Source organism: Myxocyprinus asiaticus, chromosome 21, assembly GCF_019703515.2.
Source record: "Myxocyprinus asiaticus isolate MX2 ecotype Aquarium Trade chromosome 21, UBuf_Myxa_2, whole genome shotgun sequence".
Classification (NCBI taxonomy): Eukaryota; Metazoa; Chordata; class Actinopteri; order Cypriniformes; family Catostomidae; genus Myxocyprinus; species Myxocyprinus asiaticus.
Window position 1 is genome coordinate 18,049,016 of NC_059364.1, and position 19,041 is coordinate 18,068,056.

Here is a 19,041-nt window from a genome sequence, read left to right on the forward strand (position 1 = left end):
CTCTCTCTCTCTCTCTCTCTCTCTCTCTCTCTCTCTCTCTCTTGAGAATAACTAACATTTTCTCTTTGTTCTGGGTTTTATACTTGCAGCATCTGCACATAGCGCCATACAAAATAGCAAAGCAGCCTCTCTCTGAGCAGGTCTGGGACAAAAGAGGAAATGCTAAACTACTGCAGCCCGGGCACTCCTGCAGAGTAAAAACAAACCAGGACAGCAGAAGGTCACCATAAGTACAGATGAGACCAGAGAGGCAGGCTTTGATGGAGAGCAAAGCTGCGTGTTTATGTTTGATGCAAATGTTTCAGAGCTGGGGGCGAAAAGGAAACTGGATTTCCCTCGCCCACTTTCACCCTCTGTCCTTCTTGAGTACTGAGGAGGCCTCTCTACCATCTTCACATTGCATCTGCTCATTAATATGCACTGTGGCCACAATGAAGGAGGGGAGAGTTGCTCTCTTTAACCTTTGTGCATGCGGCTAATTGTGCTAAGTAGAGGGGCTTAATAGACTGGAAAATAATCACCATATATCTCATAGAGAGAAGTAAATGACCTTCTCAAAAGCCAATAGTCATCTCAATTTTAATACATCGGTGATTTTATGATATTAAATGTCAAACCATTTGGGCTCCTCTGAATAATTAAATCAAATAAATTATAGCACCTAGGCAGAACCATCTTGTAGCCTAACCCAATTATAATGCATTGTAAAGCTAATTATTAAGCATGATTACAATTAGTATGATTTTAATAAATGTAACCATTAAAGAGTTCATCACAGTCACTGGCTCTTAGCTGTGTGTGGGAGAAATGGAGAGAGAGAGAGAGAGTGAGAGAGACAGACTTCTAAACTCAAGAATGGACAGTGGGAGAGGACAGGATGAATTGAATAGTCATGATGTGTTCTTATCATATCAGTGGCTTTGTATGTGTGCTTATAATAGTTGTAGCACTAATCTCAGCTTGTCCAATCCTATGTAGATACTGATGTTTTAAATATGTTTAACACTCAGGGACCCAGAAGAAGCAGAATTGCACCATTTGAAATATATATAATATTCATTAAATATGGGTAAAAACCACACACAACAATAGCTGACACTGAACAGAATCACAACACATTTGCATATTAGCTGTCAGAGCTTGCTAAAGTCACACATAAATGTTATGACTTGTTGACAATTGCTGACACTTTTGGAACAAATGTAGCAATTTTCCAAGTAGCTATTTGACATTTTAATATATTTTTTTCTTTCTTAATTCCCAACATGTTACTTGATTGCAAAAATTATTAGATCCCCTAAAAGTATTAATTTTCATATATTTGTGAAAATGTTTCTAAGCGTAGCAAAAATCCAATACTGGGCATTAGTAGTCAAACTTTTTCTGTGTTCACTCAATGGAGCCTATTCAGTAAATAATAGATTAACAATTATCTGTTATTTTCTGTGCTGTTCTGTCATTAAAAAAAATATTTGTTTTATGGTATGCATAGTATATTAAATATTCTACATTACAAAAAATAGGTATTTTATTATTTTGATTATACTAGCAAATATATCATCAATTGTTGTGGTCAAAACTTCCACTTACTGTCTAAAAAACACTTTGCAATTTTGCTACATTTTCCCAAAATTCACCCCAAAACAAAATGTGCATAAAAATCTAAATTTTAAATGGCTTCCTAAAAATGCATTTTAAAGATTTTTTTTCTTCTTCATCAATATCAATGCTTGGGTCTTTAAGAGTTAAATGTTCTTCAATGTGCTGAAGAGTAGTTATAATGACTGCCCATAAATGCTGACATTAATCACTGCACTCATTTGCTCATATCGTCCTCAACATTTAGAGGAGTAATCTTTATTTCAACCTAGCAAAAAATACAGTTGTTGCATACTTTTCAAAACTGCATACTCAAATTATGCCTGTTTAGGGTTAAATCCAGCAGTAATGCAACCCTCAGTCATTAAAGAAAGGAAGATCTCAAATTTATAGGTACAATGATAGATGTGCCCAAATACAGTGGGGTTCAAAGTTTAAAAAAGCCCACTAGTGAAAAGTGATTCTAATTTTTGATTCTATTTCTTTTCATTTAAAAATGTATTATCAGTGTAACAATTTAAGTGAAAACCTAACATTTCTTAGTATTTGGTATTTCGCCATTTTGCTTTAATGATAGCATGCACTTGAGCTGGCATGGACTTTATAAGTTTGTGGAAAATCTGATATCCCAGCATGATTTGAGAATGTTCCAAAGAGCATCTTTTGTGCTTCATTTGAAGAAGGAAACATGGTCAATGTCACAAATTTGCTTATTTGATATCCCTAACCCTAAAAATAGTGCAGAATCTTAAATATTTCTCATTCATTTTACATTAAACTTTTGAACCCCACTGTAAACTTTTGAATCCCACTGTAGATGCTACTGTTGTATTACAGACTTTATACTAGTAATAATAGTATAGACCATTTCAAGAATGTAAACCAAAACAAAGGAATTAGAACGGTCCAAATGCATTTCCGGATCCTTTCAACAAAGTCTCTTTCTCAAGGTAAGTCAGTCCACTCGGTGGCAGTCTTTGGAACGCTCTTGGGCAGTGTGGGCAGCTATTTTTCTATGTAAACAAGCGTCATGAAAGTGCAGCTCCTATCTACTTAAATGGGGAAAGACCAAAATCTCAAAAATGGTTTGTCAAGATTACGATAAAAGAACATATTTCAAATAAGAAGTAAAATCTGACAACACTGTGTGGCGGGGTGAGCAAGAGACGGACACAGTGGGTGTGGCATCAGGCCTCAGAGAGGCATTTATTTAAAATGTCCAAAACCTTTGCGGTGGAAAGGGCTATGTGAAGGAAGAGTAGTGAAGACAGGGAAAGTTCCAGGTGATAGTGGGCGGGATCCCGGCAGCTGCGATGTGCTCCCCTCCTTGGTCCGAGGGTTGTGGGGCGGCTTCCCTGGGCCCCGGCACTTGAGAGGAATAGCGGCCCGGCATCCTGGCCCGTCGACTCCTACGTGTGCTCCAATCCCCGGCGTCACATCTAACTCGTACTGGGGTTCCGGGCTGCGGGTCTGGTGACGCAGCTAACTCGCACCGGATCCTCCCTGCTCTGTTCCTGGACCTGTGAAGACGCCAGCAGGTAGAGACCGGTCTCCCGATGAGAGGCGTGCTCTGTGAGGCTCTTCCTTGGGTTCAGGTGAGCCCGTCACGTGCCGCCAAACAGGAAAACATAACTGCGGCCAACGATGATCCACGGGAAGGGCGTGACATTCCGTCATAACTGGTATAATAAATTCCGTGTCTTTAACTCAGATTATGCTAAAAAATTCATTTTTACCTTCTTGTATAGCTAATGTGCATGTGCGTTCTCGCGTTGATTGACAGGCGATTTCTGTATCTAAAAGGTGATTGGCTATTTTACCTCTAAGGCGGGACTTCCTTTCTACATCCATTGACCGTTGGCTGCCATTGGGTGTTCCAATTTCTCCCATTCATTTTAATAGAAGTGGCCTGTCTCTGCTAATTAGTCTCTGTTTTGACAAGCAAGAAATGTTCATGGAACAATGACGTCACTTGACGTCACCAAAGAACAGTCCTTGAAATGGTCTATAGATGAAATAACAGACCATCAGTATGTAAGTACAAAATATTTTCAACAAATCTCATAAATAATTTTGGTATGAAACTCTTAAAATACATATTTATACTTGCTTCTCGACAAAGAGTATTTGGGCATATACAGTTCCCGTGCAGTGTGTTTGGGACTCAAGCTGTGCACATCCAGCCGACTCTGTTTTCAGCTCAGGCTTTGGTTTAAACAGCTCCAGCTCTGCGTATGTCAGGCTGTCCTCTGCCACCCTTTGCTTAAGGACAACAAGAGAACAGGGTGTTTCAAATATTTGAGAGACTACAGTATGTGGTCAGAGGTCTGAAAAAGGAATTTTGGGATTCCCTGGAGAATGTAGGGTCAGAAAAACATGAAATTATAAGTATAATTTTAGGATTGCTTTTAGACTGAGTATGTCTCAAAGTTTCTGGTCAGACATCATCTGATAAACAGATAATTCAGGATGACTTAGATGTTCAAAGCTGAAGAGAATGCAGACATATTAATGTCCTCAGATCCCATATGAATTCATGATACGGTAGGCAAATCACATTCAATGTACAGGAATTCGGATGCAGCACTTGTCATCAGAGCCAGTACAGCAGCTCAGGGGCAGTTTGACCAACCAGATTACAACCTGATTTCATGACACAACGCTGTATCATAAAATGTTTTCTCAGATTTCTTTCTTTTTCTTTCTTTCTTTTCATCTTTTCTGCCTTTCTGTAATGATTTCCCTGGAAACTAATCTAATAAGAATCAAGCATGTTAAATAAATAATTATGCTTTAGAAAGAAGCAATAATAGTAAATAAAATTATAAGAACCATAAATGGAGGAAGGTATAGCAATAACATAAAGCTCTATGAGAAAGCTATATTATTTCCCTCTTGCGTGCTTCTAGCCTGTGTTAATTCAATTGAGAGGTAAGAAAACACATTGTTAGATGCAAATATTATAAAATAGTGAATAAAATGATTACACATACAAAATTCATTATAAAGAAATTAGATTAGCCAGATATATGTTTAGGACAATGATGAAACAATATCAACATCGTTTAATCTGTTTAAAATTTTATGTTTTAGCAAGAAACTAAATATGCAGAATGAGTCCAATAAGAGTCGAGCTTTCTTACAATTTGTGTCTTTGTACGTTGTGCCTTTAAATGTTTGGTTCTGCATGGTTTCCCTGGTACAGGTGCTAGAAAGCACAAAAAAAAAAATAAATAAATAAAATTTTTAGTAACACAAACTATTGATTTGGTGCTTTAATGTAGGTTTTGAAAGGGGTCCAATCAGTTACCTTTAGCTGGTAGCTGTGGTGGTGGCTGTGGTTCAGTGATCTCTCTGAGCTGTGGTTTGTGTCTTTTCTCCTTTCTGTGCATTCCTGGAGAGGAGCTGGATACACTAGTTACGGTTTCTCCTGAGCTGGATATATAAACAGAAAGATATTAGATTAGAATCGGTTTGAAATAAATAAAAAAAAATCAATCAATAAATAAAAAAATAGGCATACCATTAAAACAGTTATAAAGCATATACATTACCTGTTTTCTGGGCACTTCACCAGGTAATAACTAGCTAGAAGGAGATAGAATTGAACAAGCATAAAAAATAAATACAAAAATTAAAATCAATAATTGCTATGATGATATTGTGTTGTTAAAGTATTAATAAGTGAATGTTTTGGGTTCTAGGACAAAAGCTCATCACCTTGTAGTTTTCGTTTGTGCAGTAGGTGCTGACATGTGATAGTCATGGCAAAGACAAGCATACAGACTAGCCCAATGGAGCAGATGAGCACAGCACAGAGGTACAAATCTGAGAGAGGGATAAGCAAAACAGGTAAAGTATATTCTGTAAAAAAAGAAACAGCTGTAAACTGTCTTTAAATTAGTTTGTAGAGAGATTTGTTTTTCTCTCTTTTAGTAATCTTAAAGGGGGTTAGTTCACCCATAAATGAAAATTTTCTCACCCTCATGCCATCCCAAATGGGAATGATACTTTTTTTTTTAAGAAGAAGAATATCTCAACTCTGTAGGTCCATACAATGCGAGTAAATGGTGATCAGCATTTTAAAGCTCCAAAAAAGAGATAAAGTCAGCATAAAAGTAATCCATAAGCCTCCAGTGGTTAAATCAATATCTTCTGAAGTGATCCAGTTGGTTTTGGGTGAGAACAAAATGTAACTTTTTCACTGTGCATCTTGACAGCAGTCTCCTTGGCGATCATGATTTCAAGGTCGATTACACTTCCTATAGCGCTAATAGCGCTCTGCTCATGCATAAAGCACACAGAAGTGTAATCGAGCTTGAAATCATGATCGTGTCTAGAGACTGCAATGACAAGATGTAAAGTGAAAAAGGAGTTACGTTTTGGTCTGTTCTTACTCAAAACCAACTGGATCACTTCAGAAGACGTTGATTAAACCTCTAGACTCTTATGGATTACTTTTATGCTAACTTTATCTCCTTTTTGGAGCTTCAAAGGCCTGATCACCATTCACTTGCATTATATGGAACTACAGAGCTGAGATATTCTTCTAAAAATCTTCATTTCATACATCCTTTAAATAAGTACCTTTAGGTGTTTGAACAAGTTGAATATAAAACAATAAATTCAAGTTAATTTTAATAGGATACTGTTAGGCAAGGCCGTAACCACAATATACTTTGAGAGGGACAAGTCCCTCCCAATAATCAGATATGGCCAGATTGTCCCCCCCAGTAATTGATATCCTTGTTGCTGTTCTGCTGCAGTTCATTATGCACCGCTGTCTAATTGTCATTAAGTTGTTGCAGGAATAACATAAAAAAAAAGTGTCATTTTTACCTCGCTCAGTAGTCTAACACCATTTGTCATTGTCATTTGAGATAGCCAATCAAATCGATGAAGGCGGGACTCAAGTTTAAGAAGCTGAGTGGGAACCTCGTAGATTATTCCAGCGCCGTCCATCAGCAAGCAGTTAATGTTAAGAGTGTTAGTGTCATGTAAGATGCAAGTATCTAACTAAAAATGCAATATTTGACCACTGTTTTATGATTGAAATGTTGTACCGACCGACATTCATTTCCAAGGTGCAAACTATTCACCATTTGGTGAAATTCGCTGTTTCAAATTGAAAATATGTCATGTACATTACGTGATTCGTATGTCGTTGTGAATGTGAAAACATTAACAGAGCAGTTTGCAGTATATCAGGCTTAAGACAAAGAGCGAATGTGTGTATATTGTAAAGGAATTGAATAAATGTAGTAATCTGGCAGGCTTTTGAAGTAGTTTTTTAGAAAATGTTATTGACATTGTCTAAGAAAATTATCTACAGTATAAAACACAAGTAGAGCGTTATCATCCTCAGATTAAAACTAGAACATGGTGAGACCTGTGACTTCTGGCTTCCATTGAGTTTTTAGGTTTTGACAAGGACAGTGTCATATATTCTTAATGCAAAAATTATTATGTAATAATTTACAATCAGTTGAAGATTTTCTAAATAATTTCTTTAATTAATTCAGAATTTTGTACAGCATCTGCTAAGAGTCTTCTTTTAAAAGAGACCCTTTCATTTTGAGGATGAGCCACCAGTTAAAGTAGTTCACCTTTTACTTACTCATTTACTCACCCTTATGTTGTTCAAAACCCATATGCTGTTACTTTTCTTGGAACATAAAAATAGACATTTTAAGCAGCTCTATTCCATAGAATAACAGTTTATAGTGAGCAGGAGCTTCAAAAAGCACCAATACAATACAGCCCTATAAAAGATTCAGTATAAAGACATCATAACAGTAGTCCATATGACAAGTGCACTATATTCCAAGCTTTCTGGGGCCACACAACAGCTGTGTTGTATGGACTGCTTTTATGGTATATTAATAATGATTTGTTTTCTCTTTGTACCTTGACAGCAGTGGTCAATACGAACTGTTTTTGTATGGAAAAGAGCAGCGTTAGATTCTTGAAGATTGTGTTAAGATTCTCAAGGGGGAAAAAATGAGGGATAAATTGAGGGCAGTAAATAATTTTGTGTATTTTCTTTTTGCTAACCAGCTGACACAGTCATGCCTTTTACAGATACATCAATGATGAAAAGAAATTCTAAGTCTAATTCATCTTTTCTTTGAGACAGCACAAAAAAAAAAAAAGAAAAGATGACTAAAACAGACAAATTGTTAGCAATGCAGAGACAGTGTTTGTCTTGTACAGTGTGAATTTAAAAAAAACTTGTATCTTTTAAAACCCAAAATTATAAAATGTTGGGCCTCGAATTTGAAGCCTTCATTCAGAAAATTATTACACTCAGCGCCTTAAATATATTGAAGGAATTAAGAGGCCCATTACACCTGCGACCCCCACCCCCAAAATGGTTTGGTCACCCCCCCCCCCCCAGTGTTCAAGACATGCAAAGTGTCAGAGCTGAGGGAAGAATCTGTATTCCAATAAATGCTTGAGCAGAGTTGACCAGGGAAATAAACCAAACACTGAGAACGCACTTGATTTACATTTGGTTGAATTTGGTTTGGTCTTTCTGCATCAACACAGAGGAGATGTACGACACAAGCCAAGAGCTGTCTAACACTGTAATCTATGATCGAATGCAGCACACAAAAATTGTGTTTTTATCAGTGACAGAGACCATGCTCCAGACTGCAGTGTTGACTAGTTTTATTAAAATAGAAAATATAGGGGTAATAGCATACCTTCAAACATGCGCCATATGTCATCAGTTTTTCCTGTGATTGGTGTATGATGTACTGAAAAACATTGAGACATAAGTAAAATTATTTTTGTCTTTTTTTAAAAAAACATTTCAATAAGTAAACATTTGTTAATAATAGATTTCATGAGTGCTTAAATCAGTGTGCCAGCATATTTTCACTGATATTCCTATTCACTTGTTTTCAGTTTTATTGCAGTATTTTTTTAAAGGTGTCTTACTGTGGAAATGGTTAACAATATGTTGCTGTCAATTGTTGTTGCATTTCTTAAAAAAAAAAAGAAAAGAAAAAAGAAAAGAAAATTGTGAATTACAATAATCACTATTTTACAGTTAAATGCAATAATATTGACTGAATTTAAGCCAAAAAATCCCCATAGAGAACATGTCGTCCTCTGTGTTTCTGAATGCATATTTGTTTATTGGGCTAGATAAAGTTTGATTACTGCAGTTTACTGAAATAACTGCAATTTTAAATGTGGCATACAAACAATTACTATCATTAATTTTGTTGTACCATACAATTATACTGTCACTAATATGTAACCTATTGTAGCTAGTTTTACAGTACGTTTACAGTTATTTAAAATACAGCAAATTATTTGTTACCATAATTTACTGCTGATTTATAACAAACTTTTTACAAGTCCTTTGAGGTCAAGGTCATACTCATCTGTCTTATTTGCAATGGGCAGACTGGTTTTAGATTCTTGTGGATTTTGTATAGTTGTAAATGTACAAAATGCACACATATTGATAGGATCATAATATAAATATTTGTAATGCTTATATGTTTATATTGCATTTTTACAAGCAACGTTCGAGTAAAAAAACTCACCCAATAATGGAATATAAAGGAATAACATATTGTTGCATTTTTGCTCATGGCTCAACCTGGTCATCTTGTATTCTATGCAGATTTGGTGCAGGGTTGTGCTTGATGAGGCTTCAATAAGACCAGGCAAGGATATTAGTTGTGTTAAAGGCCTCTAAAAATACTTAACCTTTGACCCTGAGAAATGGGGCTTTAATAAATCAACATCACAGAATGATTAATAAACAACTATTAATGCAGTACAGCAGCTTTGCGAAAGCAACGAACAGATCGGCTTTTACATGTTTAAATAATGGAGTTATTCTACTATTAATTACTGTTATTTTAGTTATCTGGGAAACAAATTCTGCTTTTTCAGAATGTATAGAAAAGCTCAAATTATTGCATGTTCTCTCTCTCTCTCCTCTTTATTTCTATCTTCTTCTTTTTTTTTTTTTTTGTCTTTCAACACCAGATTTTTTCCATCAAAGTCTACAGTATCTGTTTTTAACCAGGCTGCATACCATTGTTTTGTTTTTTAAACATGGATGACGGAAATTGCTTGCAGATGTTGAAGTCACTTTTGTACATAATTATTTTAAAAGCTTATTCAGAATTAGTAGATTTAAGTGAGCTGGATAAAATGTCAAAAATAGGTTTTTACTTGCAGTATAAAGGTGTGTAATATCAGCGCCACTAGCATCACCAAACAGAATTTCAAACAATAGTGATTGTTTTCAAACAGGTTTCCCGAACACTCCCCCATCCTTCATTAGTTGGGCAAACAGATAGCTCCACCCCAAACCCTTACCATTGGTTGAGCCAATGTTGCTGTGTCAGGCTGGTTTTGAAAGCACCACAGAGCCACAGTGTTTACACTTTTCAGATGGAATCAATCTAATGTCTTAATTATAATTGTCTCTGCATATTAAGCTGGGATAGGAGAATGTATTATAACATTGAAAAAAAAATACACACACAGCTTTAAAGATCACACAAATTACCAATGTTCATTGTCTTTTAAGTTACTAGAGCAGTAAAAAGCACAATAGCTGCATTCTAGCGCATAGAAAAGAGAAACCCTTACACTTACAGAAGCCTTAATCAACATATTAAAGTACTTTTTGGCATCCAGCACGTTTTATCGCCCTTCTCACCTTATTCTGGGCCCTTATGGAACTAGCCGTATGCCTGCTCATGTGCACTTCATTAGCGCTGTCTCTGCCTTAGATGACAACAAGAGCAGCTTCACTATGAGGCTTTGACTCCATCCAAACCAGGTATTCATTTACACATCTGATCTGCATTTTCAGTTTGAAATCTAAGCCATACTATAAAACCCCTGCTAAACTGAAGGCTTCAGTACATTTTATGATTTGCAGTAGGTCTGCAGAAACACTGCGCAATAGCCCTTTCTCACAGTACAAATTTTAAGGCAATATCAAACGGGTGGGGATTGAGAGAGGAATAGTGTATGTTTGAGTGCCGCTTTTGTTATGGAAAAGTATTGAAGTCATTTGCTGGCTAACCTCGACGCTGTAGAGACAGTTGAAGTGGCTAACCCTGCTCTGTGATCTTGCTTTGGTCTGTGTTGACATTGTTTTGTTGTATTTTTCACAAGACAAATTCCCCGGTCTGGGTAGACCTATGGCCTCCATTTCCTTCCTTATTGCTTCTTGCATGTTTACTCTCACACTAAGTTTTTTCTTTGCTTTTGTGTCTCAGAGTTGGGTAAACTGGGGTGTCTTGGTTGTCTAACCCCTATAGTAATGTTCAGTTATATCCCTCAAAACCACAGTCTTTTATCTATAAGATATTTGTTAATGTTTTTCATCAAATAAATTACTACCCCTAGATACACTATACGGAATGGTTCCGAAAAAGAATTTGCTACACATTCATTTGCCATCAGACCCCTTTAGACACTCTGGACTGTGTGTGAAGTATCAGAAATTATGACACATTTATGAAAAGGAAGGTTTTTTTTTTTTTTCTTCTTCAGGTAACAGCCCTCTACACTGCAAGTAAATCACTTGAATATGCAACCAAATTTTGCGCTATGCGATTACAATATGTCTGTTATTAGCTGCTGGCTAGTAAATGTTCAGATTTCACTTGTGATTGAGTTGTGTAGTGGTGAAAAAGAACTTAAGCACAGCGATCTCTTTACTAAATAAGTTAATGAATAAGAAGCTGGATTCAGCCTCTTCTTTATAGAGCTGTTCAGCTTGTGGTCCAAAATCCCAGAAGAGAATTCGCCATGGGTTCCCTCAGGATTTTCCAATGGGTTTTTAAGGTCTGTTGTAAACATTACTTGATACATGGACATTTTGTTCTAAAACATAAATTTGAAGTTTATCATCATCACAGTCATACTGCAAACAGGAATTTTGAAGCCGTATTGAATTACATACCTTTTTTTTGAACACACGGTGGCTTCAATATTCACATTTGAGGTATGACTGTGTGTAATTTATGTTGTAGAACAAAACTTCCACGTATCATCAAGCAATGTTTAACATGTTTAATGTTTAAGACCTCATTTTACACAAAAACTCAAAAAGCCCATATGAAAATCGAGGGAACCCATGGCGAATTAGACTTCCGGGTTCACCTACAAATTGACGTCATGGCTGAACAGCTCTCTTGCCTGTTGTGTCTCAAGAGCACGCACCCTGAAGGAAATGTAACTTATTTGGATCCATGGTGGGTCCTGAGTTGTTGCGATTCACAGTGTCACCATTGCTTAAGTTGACCAATGATATTCCAGAATTAATTACATTTACATTGCATTTAACGACGTTGAACTTTCCCACGGACTGTTTTCACAACATTCTTCAATTTACAGTATGGCTACAGACCAGAAACGTGCCTGTTGGACATCTGTTAGGGGAAGAGTGTTGCAAAACTCAAGAGCTTGTAGATTTGAATTTGAAAACTTGTACAATAAGAATTTGTACACGTATGTCAATACACATTACGCGAGTAAAGTTTGCTTTGATTCTTTACGTGTAATGTGTGTCCAAAGATCAGAGATCCCTGCACTGTGCACTCCATTTTCATTTCATGTCTCTATTAATATCCTTTTCAGTTTGAGATCAAAAAGTACAAAATAATCATTCATTCTAATCTTACACTGCACGGATGAGGGAAAAACCACCGTGCAACATCTATCTCATTAATGTGCGCTGCACATATTCAACCGTAAACATTTGCTGACAGAGCTGCCTTCTCTTAAAGAGACAGTAGGCCTACCATTTTAGCGCCTGTTATACATTTCAATGTAAATACTTGTAAATCGTACAAGTGCATATAAACAAACGTAACAAAATGTAGAAAGTGTAATAAATGTGAAAATATAAATATTTAAAAGGACAAGCATAAAATATTAAATATTTTAGCTTCAACAAACACTATAAATATTGAAGAATTTGACAAATAGGTTCATGCAGCATCTATGCAGGGGTTTGGTAAAAACCTGTGCAAAGCCTTTCCCTATAAACCTTATGTTTTTACATGGTATATTTGGTATAGTATCACTTAAAAAAAAATTATAATACAGTTATTAAATTATTGTTATATATTGAATTCTATTTTCATTATTAGGTTCCAACCTTGTGATTAAAAAAAAATAATAATAATTATGAAATTTTACACAGTAACAAGAGCTTGTATTATTATTATAAATGCAATTTCATGACATCATGTAAATTGAAAGAATGTGAAATTTTAACTTTAAAAAAAAAAAAGCTAAAATGTGATTAAAGTGATACAAAAGCGAAATATGAAATAAAATGTACACTCTTGCATGCTATATTGCGTGAAGTCATACATATGAATACTATATACACTGGCGGCCAAAAGTTTGGAATAATGTACAGATTTTGCTGTTTCAGAAGAAAATTGGTACTTTAATTCACCAAAGTGGCATTCAACTGATCACAAAGTATAGTCAGGACATTACTGATGTAAAAAACAGCTCAATCACTATTTGAAAAAAGTCATTTTTGATCAAGTCAAGACAGGCCCCATTTCCAGCAGCCATCACTCCAACACCTTATCCTTGAGTAATCATGCTAAATTACTAATTTGGTACTAGAAAATCACTTGCCATTATATCAAACACAGTTGAAAGCTATTTGATTTGTTAAATGAAGCTTAACATTGTCTTTGTGTTTGTTTTTGAGTTGCGGTCAATATTAGGTAAAAAATGGCACAAAAAAAATAGCAGCTTTCTCTAGAAACTCGTCAGTCAATCATTGTTTTGAGGAATGAAGGCTATACAATGCTTGAAGTTGCCAAAAAACTGAATATTCATCCAAAGGTGTACACTACAGTCTTCAAAGACAAAGGAAAACTGGCTCTAACAAGGACAGAAAGAGATGTGGAAGGCCAGATGTACAACTAAACAAGAGGATAAGTACATCAGAATCTCTAGTTTGAGAAATAGACGCCTCACATGTCCTCAGCTGACAGCTTCATTGAATTCTATCCGCTCAACACCAGTTTCATGTACAACAGTAAAGAGAAGACTCAGGGGTGCAGGCCTTATGGGAAGAATTGCAAAGAAAAGCCACTTTTGAAATAGAAAAACAAAAAGAAAAAGTTAGAGTGGGCAAAAAAACACAGACATTGGACAACAGATAATTGGAAAAGAGTGTTATGGATCTTAACACCATTGAGCTTTTGTGGGATCAGCTAGACTGTAAGGTGTGTGAGAAGTGCCCGACAAGACAGCCACATCTATGGCAAGTGCTACAGGAAGCGTGGGGTGAAATGTCACCTGAGTATCTGGACAAACTGACAGCTAGAATGCCAAGGATCTGTAAAGCTGTCATTGCTGCATGTGGAGGATTTTTTTTGAAGTAGTTTATGAAGTTCTGAAAAAAAATTTCAAACTGTAATAGTAATTTTTCACATTATGAATGTCCTGACTACATTGTGATCAGTTGAATGCCACTTTGGTGAATAAAAGTACCAATTTCTTTGCAAAAGAGCAAAATCTGTACATTATTCCAAATTTTGGCTGCCAGTGTATATGTGAAGATGTCCTCTTCTGTTTGCTTAATATCTTTTTCAGATATTCAGATACAGTCTGGTGAGTAAAAACCAAAATTTACTAGCCAATGACGATTTTTTCTCCAATGTGTCCGTAGAGGGTGGGGTAATATGAAGTAACCCTGAGAAAACTAAAAAAATCCCATGTATTCAATGTGCAAGGAAATAATTTTAATACATTTTTATGAACTTTGCACAATGTTTTTTAAACTAAACTTTTAAAAGATTCATATTTTCATCACCTCAGACAACCTTATTTGTCAATGACCCCATGACTTTAAAACTTTTGACAGATTTAGAGAAAAATGTATATCACTTTTTTGGATTTAGTTTCTAAAACAGCAACTCTTAAAAAACAAAATCAAGATAAAATGACCATTTATAGTAAATTACTCAAAATCAGTGTACGCAAACCTTCTTTGAGTGGATGTGACAAATACTTTGTTCTCTTTATTCTTGCGAGCATCAGGCAATTGCCATTTATTAGGCAAATGATGAATCCAATGGTTGCTGAGGCATCTGAGACCTCTCGCTGTCTGAACACCATAGAAAAACACATAATGCAGCCAGAGTAAATGTTTTCAGTTGCATCCTTACCAAGTTTCCTCGCTCTGTCTCCACAGCATGTCCAGGTTGCTCTCGTTAACAGCCTTATGGTTTGTTTGTATTGGCACAGAACGCATTTCTAGTGGAAATGATGTATATATGCGGAGGGCGGAACCCTAAGGCTTACAAACACACCGAAGCTTGCATGCAACAAAAGGCTACAACTTGAAAAATCAGAAAGTTTACACTTCATTTACATGTTCTTTATTTGTACATTTTATGGACCATGCGAAAACTATTTGGATTTGGGCTTTGAACAGTTGGCATGAAGTAATGTTAGCAACTGAATCAGATACAGTCACTCTTTTGTGATTTTCTGAAAAGACAGATCATCAACTCAGTGAAAGATGTTTAGAAAGATCTAACAATGTACACCATCTGCAATTGTTGAATTGGAGTTTACCCTGTACTGGATGAACTGAAGGATTAGGGAACTAGAGGAAACAGCTGTTGTGTGGTTAGCCCTGACCCTGCCAAGACATCACTCTTCTACCCCATACAATTCAACCACAGTGTTCCCTGGTGCTAGTGAGGAGGCCCTGAATTGAACAGTTCACTCCAAAATTAGATAGTCCAGATTGTTTATAAACATAAATAAGACCAAATAAAGGCTTTCACATTGCATGTTTGGTACAGCGCATTTATTGTGAGACCTAACAGTACTGTTCAGTATACTGTAGCATAAATCCCTCTAGAATAGTGGTTTTTGGTTTATGTGAAAGTAAGGTCTCTGATTCATATTACTTGAAGAGACTTTCACGTTTTGTTTTACAACATTGCATGCAGTCATACCTCAAAAGTGCTGAAATAAGGAATACAACTACCTTAAGGATATGAGCTTTCATGCTTAACAAATTTGATGATAGATACTGTCTTTGTTTTTGTTTTTTAAACTTCAGAATTCATGTCTGCTTTGTGTAATTCATGTTATAGAATTTATGAACAAAACATTATTCTGGGTACAAATTTACTTGGTGACTGAACAGTTCTTTTGGAATCACTACGGTTACCTCGTAATTCCATGCTCCCTGTTCCATTCGCCGAGGCCCTCCACTTGTTTCTGTGCTTTCGTATTTCCTGCGCTTTACAGGTGTAGTTTCCCCCGTCCTCTGCGGACACATTCAGGATCAGCAGATGGTAGATCTGTCCGTCCATCTCCTCCCAGAGGAGGAACTTGGTTTGGGAAAAGTGCTTGCTGTAGTTGCCGTAATACTTGGCTTTCTTCATGCCCATCCTGACAACGAGGTGCTCGTCTACAGGGTTGGGTAAAAAGAGCCAGCGGAGCACCAGAACACTGCTGCTCCTCTTCTTCTGAGACACCAAGCAGGACAAAGTGATGTTGTCTCCTACCATACACATGCTGACTGGCCCAGGGGTGACGGTCACATTTAAAGCATCACACAGCTCTGGGAGAAACATGGAGTACAAAGCATAAATAGCAAGTTCATAAAGCATGAAGAATTATATATACAGATCAGATGTATAATATATGAAAGACTATATTTAAATCTTTGATACTGACTTTAATTTAAAGAACTCAACCTACTCAAAAAAAAAAAAAAAAAAAAAAAAAAAAATATCAGAAAAAGGAGGTAAAAAAAGTCAAAATTCATTTGATAATTTATACAAAAATTAAATGTATTTCCCAAATATCTGACTGTGTGCAAGGTACTGTTAATACAGTATTTGTAATGTTATGTTTATTACACAGCACTCAATCATGGCATAATGTGTTAAAATATATCTATAATGACCATTCAACTATAAAATTGACCATTGTCCTTGGAAACCGATTTCCTAGTTGTGCTAGTTACGTGTCTCTCATATCACTCCATGATCTCTATCTTCCCAAATAATTAAATAATTCTGACCCAGATTAATTCTGACCCTCCAATTCATGTTGTGTAGTTGGTCCTGATCTTCCTGTATTTTTATAATAGAATATATTTTAATATAATATTTGCAATAATGTCCAACTGACTGTATATTATCCCCTACTTACATTACAATTTAGTACTATTTAGAATAGTAAATTGTACTGTTATCTCAAAAAAGATAATTGCATATTGTGGGAACTATATTAATTAAATCTGAAGTACAAGATAATTATCTAATCATGAGCTGAGAAAATCTCTCATAGCTTTGGTATATAAATGTTTTTTTTTGTTTTGTTTTCTGAGCACAAAAAAAAAAAAAAAAAAGTTTCTTCGGAGCTTCATTGCAGATTTCTAATTGTCTGGCCCAAATCCATGACCCCTAAAGGGTTTCAAATGTCTGGATGCATCTGGGCTCAATATACCCTGAAAAACACAGAAACTACAGGTGGAAAATATTTGTCTGCCTTCTTGAACCTGATGCTAGAGCAGGGAACACGAGACGAAGATTTTATCCAGCTGGTAAAAGCCTTTAGTAATTGGCACAAAACATAAACATGACAGAGTCCCTCAGGGGTCAACCAGGATTGTGTTTTCAATACAATATTAATGCCACAAGTCACCACAGATCTGGACATATACAAAAAGTACCAAAATAATAATGCTAAATAAAATCCTGATTTGATAATCCTGAAGTCCTGGGTCTGACACTCAGTGGTACACACCAAAACTTTGGTTATTCACTTAGTTACTTGTTTAGAGCTCAGAACTCACCAGAAGAATGCAGTTTGACATATTTTGCAATATATATGTTTCTGTACTGGAGAAGATGCATAACTAAATATAAAATATACTATATAGAGTAATCAGATGTTGCATAAAAACCAAACATAGAAAAGTACAAAGGTTTTGCTGTTTTTGCATGCATGAGTTTATGCAGATGAATTGTGCAGTTAGATGTGTGACAAACTTGGAGCCGCTGTCTGAAAAATGTTCATCATCTCACCGTTACTCTACTAATCACATTACCTCTGACAGCTACTTTGAAGATTGTTTTTTCTTTTGCATATTAAAAGGCCAACATACAAACAGTTAGTCTTACCTCCAATAAAAGCCCTAGTCAGGAGAACTATCGCAACAGTAGAGAGTTTCATTGTGTAGACCCGTAGGCTCCATAAACTCAACTAAACGTCAAGAAAAGAAAGGAGAAATCCCTGGGATTTTCTCTTCTTTTCTTTTGCTTTCTCCCTCTCACTGTGTCTGTAATACGAAACAGTGTACACTCTGTTCCCAGTTAGAAACACCCCTCTTTTTTTTCACCCTCTCTCTTTTTCTTTCTCTATCCCATAATCACTCCCTCTTCCAGTGCAAAGAATATAGCTTATGTCATTTCCTGAGAGAAACCTTTAGAAGGAGCACATATTTCTAGATGGACCTACAACATACCAAAAGTAGGAGCAGCGGCCAGGTCTTAGTGAGGGTTTACTTACTTAGCTTAGATAACGAGTGAGGATGGTATCTTGTCTTTTCACAAAGTCTCTCTGTTCAGGGAACCCTAAGCTTTAATATCTCCTTTTATGTTCCATGAAAGAAAGTAACTATTTTTTGGACCTTATCCCAGTTATTCTTTCTGGTGCATTTGTCTGGAAATGGTCAAGTGCACTTTATTGTGAGATACAGTAGTGCACACAGTGTGCACTGTTATTTATTGTACATTTTCCAGTATTTAGCAAATGTAGTAGATCACCCCGGTATTCCATGTATACAGACTATTTGTGTACACAGTATAAATGTAATATATTGCAGAAATGGTGGGTATAATGGTAGTATGCTATTCCGAACATAGTCTTAGACAGTATGACAAAAAGTACTGACATCTTGGCTGGAATTAGAATTAGTATTTTTCCAAGCTTTTTCTTTGCAAAGCACCTGTTTTTTTCCTTCTTGTAATTAACCAGTTAATCAGGCCAGCAAAATGCCAGAGAAACTCAATTCATTATACTGTAAAATAATTATATACCATATTCATTGCTGCTATCAGGACTCTACACTGACTCCATGTGGCTGCAGCACAGAAGATGCCAGCATCCTCTTAAATGGAACAAACCAACTCAGAGATGTGAGCGCAACTGTACATACAGTATGCAAATATGAGATCTACTTTTTTTAATCTACAAAGCTTTTTTAATTCATGAAGAAATGCTATTGCTAATGTGTTGGTACACTTAGTTAACAGTCTGGAAGCTTTTATTTTAAAAGACAATTGTTTTCATGTTTATATAAGGATGGTCCCCCAACAGTCCCTGTAAGGGAAATGGCTAACTAAGCATACTAAATAATGTCTTAATGAAAATCTAAAAATGCCG

The 19,041-nt window shown here is 36.0% G+C and overlaps 1 protein-coding gene across 2 annotated transcripts; it reads right to left on the reverse strand.

The window, feature by feature from the left end:
- Nucleotides 1–1,819: 1,819 nt before the first annotated feature.
- LOC127412328 (V-set and transmembrane domain-containing protein 4-like) lies at nucleotides 1,820–17,985 on the reverse strand. 2 transcript variants are annotated; one of them, XM_051648588.1, is made up of 9 exons: nucleotides 17,778–17,985; nucleotides 15,812–16,207; nucleotides 8,307–8,360; nucleotides 5,320–5,427; nucleotides 5,154–5,187; nucleotides 4,910–5,034; nucleotides 4,743–4,807; nucleotides 3,710–3,861; nucleotides 1,820–3,604 (listed from the first exon to the last, which is right to left on the reverse strand). In XM_051648588.1, exons 1-9 carry the CDS (start codon nucleotides 17,827–17,829, stop codon nucleotides 3,568–3,570), a joined length of 1,023 nt encoding a protein of 340 aa, XP_051504548.1. In that variant the 5' UTR covers nucleotides 17,830–17,985; the 3' UTR covers nucleotides 1,820–3,567. The 2 variants fall into 2 exon arrangements, with proteins under 2 accessions (XP_051504548.1, XP_051504549.1); XM_051648589.1 differs by having other exon boundaries at nucleotides 3,706–3,861.
- Nucleotides 17,986–19,041: the final 1,056 nt, after the last annotated feature.

Coding starts and splice junctions, on each gene's coding strand:
- LOC127412328 (XM_051648588.1), bottom strand. CDS start 17,829: ATGAAACTCTCTACTGTTGCGATAGTTCTCCTGACTAGGGCTTTTATT. Junction 4,808..4,909: donor ACCACAGCTACCAGCTAAAG/GTAACTGATTGG, acceptor TGTGCTTTCTAG/CACCTGTACCAGGGAAACCA. Junction 3,862..4,742: donor AACGTACAAAGACACAAATT/GTAAGAAAGCTC, acceptor GTTGTCCTTAAG/CAAAGGGTGGCAGAGGACAG.